Source organism: Muscardinus avellanarius (genome assembly GCF_963383645.1).
Source record: "Muscardinus avellanarius genome assembly, chromosome: 9".
Lineage (NCBI taxonomy): Eukaryota > Metazoa > Chordata > Mammalia > Rodentia > Gliridae > Muscardinus > Muscardinus avellanarius.
The window spans coordinates 38,716,397-38,722,396 of record NC_137795.1 but is presented as its reverse complement, the minus strand read 5'-3'; the positions used below and the strand labels follow the sequence as shown (position 1 = coordinate 38,722,396).

General features: G+C 45.5%; 1 protein-coding gene across 2 annotated transcripts in view; it reads left to right on the top strand.

Annotated features, from left to right (window-relative positions):
* Positions 1-4,959: 4,959 nt before the first annotated feature.
* SCIN (scinderin) overlaps positions 4,960-6,000 on the top strand; it is a gene marked incomplete at both ends in the record, with an annotated part of 77,537 nt that continues 76,496 nt past the window's right edge. For both annotated transcript variants that reach the window (XM_080701952.1, XM_080701951.1), the window contains one exon: positions 4,960-5,158. In XM_080701952.1, coding sequence (XP_080558078.1) covers positions 4,960-5,158 — 199 coding nt within the window. The remainder of the gene's footprint in view (positions 5,159-6,000) is intronic.

The window sequence follows — 6,000 nt, the reverse complement described above, 5'->3', positions numbered from 1 at the left end:
CCTCATTATGTCAAGAGTGAACGGTCAAGGATTTAGCCAAGATCAAAACCAAGTTGTAAACTCCGCTGCCCAGCTTTCGCCATGTGTTTGCAGAAGGCGGGACTCGGAGGAGAAGCAAGAAAGCCGGGAACAGGAGAATGGATTTGAGAAGCAGTTTGGACAGCCCTGTGGATTGAATGTGAAGATAAAGTGAGAGGGCTCTGTCAAAACTAAATGACGTTGTTCATGGAATTGGGCAAAGACAGAAGTGTGTTCAGAGGAAATGAGATTGTGAATATGCTGAACTCGACCTGGGCAGGATCAGCTGGGTAGCTACGTCTAGCACGAGGTTGGAAGTTTGAGTCTGAAGCTCATTCAGCCAGGACAGGACCAGGCTTAGGAGACTGAGACACAAAAATGAAAGCAACAATTTTAAGTAGTTAGGATCTGTATATTTCCTTTGCCTCAATATCCACTATGGCCCTATACAACACTATTAACAATCCTGCCTCAATTTGGAATGCCATTTTTAAATCATTACCTCTTGCAATAATTTTGATTTTTTTTTTTTTTTTGGTGATACCAGGGATTAAACTCAGAAGCATTCTAAACTCTGAGCTATACCAGCAGCTCCTTTTTTGTTTTGTTTTGTTTCGAAACAAGGTTTTGCTAGGTTGCTGAGGCTGCCCTTGGATTAAAAAAAGAAAAAAAGCAAACAATGTCTTGACATGGTATTTATCTTGATTGCTGGGGTTGTGTGTGTGACTGTGTCTTCTTAAATTTTGCCTCCCAGGCACGTGTTACAATTGCCTCATCCTAGTCCTGGCCTAAACCAGAAGGAATTTTACTTTCACCTAAAGTTCCTTGTTATTTCTTCTAGGAAGGAATTTTCACTCAAGTTGAAGCTGAATTTAAATGATAAAGCTGATTTTAAATTCTCATGAATCCACAACCCCAATTCTTGTACCCCCCATTGAGAGAGGAAGAGAATAAATAATTTTACTATGCAGACAAGGAAATCAAGGCATACAACAGCTCAGTGACAAAGGTAAAACTAAATTTCTTCATGCTGCATGGGGCACCCTCCATCAGAGACTTCTCTGGGTAGTAGTTGGAAGAAAATGAAAATAAAAGTATACTTAAGTGAAGGAAGCTGGGCCAAATGTTTGGGTTGATATAATAAATTTTTGTAAAGAGCAAGTGCCTTGGAATTCTGGAAGGTGGTTTGATTCCCCATTGGCTGCTCGCCCAGCTGGGTGACCCGTGACGAGCCCCAAAGCCTCAGTTTCCTCTTCTATAAGAAAAGGCTTCTCATGTCTACCTCTCAAAGTTTTCGTTAGGAAAAAAAAATGTAGCTAACAAAACATCAGCCAGAATCTCAACCTGTAATAGAAAGTGTATACAAAATACGAGTTTGTTTTGTTTTTGTTTTTCAAAGAAGCTATATTTAGAGGTAGTGGGACAGAGAAACCAAAGGACAACAATTACTGTAACCCCAAGGTAGGAAAAGTCACTTAGATTTATTTGCCTTTAAAAGGAATAGTGACTTTTGATGGTGGAAGCCAAGGAGATAAATACTCTGATAAGATTTGAATGTGTCTCACGAAAAGCAAGTGTTGGAAACTTAAACCCTGGGTCAGAGCCTTGAGAGGTGGGACCTTTGAGTTGTGATGAAGCCCTGAGGGCTCTGCTCTTAAAAGTAGATTAATACTGACTGCAAAAGGCTGGAGGCTGCGCGATTTTTCTCTTGCTCTTTCTTGATTCCTCACCCTTCAGTTTTCCTCCAAGGGACGGCATGACAGGGAGGCCTGTGCCAGATTCTAGCCTCCAGAATTGTAAAAAATATATTTCTTTTTTTTCTGTGCTATTCTGTCAAAACAACAGAAAAAGAATGAAGACACATTCTGATCTCCTTCTCTTCTCTGTATGGCCTCCAACCAAACCGGAGCTATAGGGCATCAGAGTCTCATTGTTCTAGCCATTCAGATTAGTTTCAAGGGAAAAACTGAAGGATGCCAGAGGCAGAGGAGGCACACAGAGGAGCAAAAGGGAGCACCGCCACTGTCGCTTAGGAATCGCTCCCAATTACTGAGCATTTTCTGTAGAACAGACACAATGCTTTATTTATGTCAACTTATTAAATCCAAATGACATCTTATATAGTCCCTTTTTTTTTTTTTTGCAGGTCTGGGGATGAAACCCAGGGGCATTCTACCTCCAAGTTATACCCCAGCCCTATTTTTTATTCTTTATTTGGAAACAGGGTCTCACTAAGTTGTGGAGGGCCTCACTAAGTAACTGAGGCTGTCCGAAAACCGTGATCCTCCTGTCTCAGCCTCCTGCGTACTGGGATTATCAATATTTGCCACCATGCTCTGCTGTTTCTCCTCCTCCTCCTCCTCCTCCTCCTCCTCCTCCTCCTCCTCCTCTTCCTCCTCCTCCTTCTTCTTTTCTTTTTTCTTCTTTCTTCTTCTTCTTGGATTGAACCCAGGGGCATTCTAACTCTGAGCTATACCCCCAGACCTACTTTTTATTCTTTATTTTGAAACAGCATCTCACTGAGTTGCAAAGGGCCTCACTAAGTGTTAGAAGCTGAGGCTGGCCATGAACCATGATCCTCCTGTCAGCCCCCCAAATGCTGGGATTACAAGCGTGCACCACCATGCCTGGCTTTTTATAGTCCCATTTTGTAGACAAGGAACTCAAGGCTTGCTTTAGTCAATTGACTTGCAGAAAGCCTTAGAACTAATGGAGATAAAAAACTAAATCCAGGCAATCCGTGCAATAGTGTACCATTCCTGAGCATCAGCAGAGGTAGCAATTGGATTCAAAATGAGCACCACTATCATCAAAGTATTTAATTCCAACAATTCTAGTGGTTGCATTTCTTTTCCTTTCTTTTCTATTTTTTCTGGTTTTTTTTTTTTTTTTTTTTTTTTTGTAGTACCGGGGATTGAACCCATGGGTGTTCTACCTGTAAGGTAGACCCCCAGCTGTTTTTATTTTTTTGTTTTGAAACAGGGTCTTGCTAGGGTTGCTGAGAGTCTTGGTAAATTGCTGAGCCTCATCTTGAGCCTGCAATCCAGTACCAGGTCTCAGCCTCCCAGGTACTGGGATTATAGGTAAGCACCACCACACCTGGCTAACAGTTACACACAGTTATCACACAGTTATAATAATGAACATGCATACTAAAGTCTGTTAAAATGTTTGCAACAAAGCCGGGCGTGGTGGCACACCTGTAATCCCCGCGCTTGGGAGGCGGAGACAGGAGGATCGCGCTGGTTTGGAGCCAGCCTCGCTGGCTTAAGAGACCCTGTTTCCAAATAAAAAAATATAAAATAGGTCTGGGAGTGTAGCCCGGAGGTAGAAGAGCTTCCAGAACCCCAGTACCACCAAAAAAAAAAGTTTGCAACATTATAATAGCAAAATATAGACATAATTGAAGTGCCTGTAAACTTGGACAGATTAAATAAACTATTTTATTTAATTCATTAGATGGAATTTCATGTGGTCAGTAACAAGAGGCAGCTCTATAAGATACACCTGCAGTTTCAGAACAGTGTGTAGAGTAGGTACCACTCCTGTTCAAATAAAACTAACTATATTATCTATATATTATATTTTAAAACTCTGCAAAATATGCAGAAACTGGTAATTTAGTTGCCTTTGGGGAAAGCAATCGGGGGACAGGATGAAGTGCAGATAAATGTTTATTGCACACATTTTGTACTATTGGATTTTCAACATGGGCATGCAGTACTTATTTTAACACATAAATTAATTAAGGAAGAAATCTAATTATGACCTTATTAGTGACCTCCCAGGAATGCTTGCAGTTTTGGAAATAGTGAAAGAAAATTTACATGCATAAAAACCAGCTTTCATTCCCTTTCCATCTATGGTCATTTTCTTTTTCCTTTGCTATGGCAACTTAACTTCTTTTACATGGATGCAACACCAAACCATTTTCTGTCTGTATTTTACAATTCTTTGCCATGCTGTAAAAGCAAAAACTGTCGGTAAAACAGTGAGAAAATTACTACCTTGAAGCCAGGTAGTAGGTAATTCAAATGGCAGGCCAAGCATAAAATTACAGTCACAAACAGCCCTACCTGAGAACATCCCAGGAGGCTACTGTGTTTTTCAGTACCTTTCTTGGCAGGTGGCTTGAGAACTTAAACACAGCTCCTGAACTCCAGGGGGATGTGCAGAGCTCGGTTCCCTGGGTAGGGCAGCCAGTCTTTCCAAGATACCTGATACGCTGTTCTGCATGGTATTTTCAAACTGGAAACCTCAAGGCCGGGAAATTTCGGCCATCAGGAATGGAGAGACTGGCTGATCGATGGAGTCGATGGAGATGATGATTGGAGATTTTAACTCAGCGATGCACTAAAATTCCTCGGGCACGCCCGAGTGGCATAGTCGTTTTAATCCATAATGGCTGGCGCTGCTATCTGCGGAGGAAGCCTTGTTCTAAGAAAGAAATATCCCTAGATGGCCTGGAAGAACAGGTACTGCTCCTCCTTGAGAACCACGAGGAGCTGGTGTGCTCCTTCCTCACGGCACCGCGCCAGGCACCGAGGACCCAGAAGTAACAGGAGGATGGAGAGCGGGGGAGATGACCCAGGACCGAGGTGGTGGGTGCGAATGGTGCACCAGTTTATAATAGTTAATCTGCTTTTGGTTGCCAGGGAAAGTGTCTTTTTTTTTTTTTTTTTTTGAGGAGTATTTCCAGGCATGTCTATCTATAAATTCCCTCCTAGTCAAATCTCAAGATCTGAGACGATTCCTCTGGCCGCCTGGGGAAGGGCGTGGGAGCCTGGCAGGCGGTGCTGCGCTCCCCTGGGGAAGCCAAGGGCTCCGGGAGCCACTGGCCGCTGCCCCTCCCGGGTGGGGCCCCGCCTCCAGGAGCAGAGCCCTATAAGGGCTGGGTGGCGGCGGGCCCTCGGGCCGGCGGGTGGGAGCATCGCCGCAGCCATGGCCCGGGAGCTGTACCACCCCGAGTTCGCCCGCGCGGGCAAGCAGGCGGGGCTGCAGGTCTGGAGGATCGAGAAGCTGGAGCTGGCGCCGGTCCCCGAGGGCGTGCACGGCGACTTCTACGTGGGGGATGCCTACCTGGTGCTGCACACCGCCAAGGCGAGCCGGGGCTTCGCCTACCGCCTGCACTTCTGGCTGGGTAAGGCAGCACGGCCGCGGCGCGCGAGGGGTCCGCGGTTTGCAGGCTCCGGGTAAAAGGACGCAGACGGGCCAGACTGGAGACCTGCGGGGCCATTCGCGCCCTCGCGCCTTCCCCTTATGGACCGTCCACCTTCTCCTGCCCGAAGTCCACTCCATCCACATGGGCGCGGAATCAGGAGTGGACTTAGCCCGCTGCCCCTGCCTCTGCCTTCTCCCAGTTTCTCCGTGCAGTCTCCAGACCCCACACCTGCCCGCGGGCCAAGTCCCGCTCACTCTGGGACAAGTTCAGTCCTGGTTCCCTGTAGGGGTGGAAATGAAGTCAAACAAGTTTGTGGGCATCTGCCGTACTGGCAAGAGGTCTGTTTTTGTTTTCTTTTTCATCTGGTACTAGGACATTCTGTGAGCTACACCTCCAGCCCTTTTATTTTGAAATAGGGTCTCGCTAAGTTGCTGAGACTGGCCTCGAAACTGCGATTCTCCTCTTTCAGCTGCCCAAGTACCAGCCTGTGCCACCAAGCCCAGCAAGAGGTCCTTTAAAAAAATATTTAAGTAAATCATTCTTGTTTGTTGTCTTTCGGCACCAGTTTATATTTCTTTACTCGTTGCAGGGATTGGCTTTCTGGGCAGCTTTAAATCAAGATCCTCCCTCCCCAACTCTGTTCTCAAGTTTTTTTTGAGGGGGGGGGCTGATATCATCTATATATAACTCTGTATGTTTTACCTGGATGGGCCGCTTTATTTATTATTATTCTACTCTAACAAGGACATTGGGTGGTGCAGAACAGCTACGTTCGCAGCAGTAATTATTTTGGGTCGCACTTGTGCCAGGCTTTCAGGACA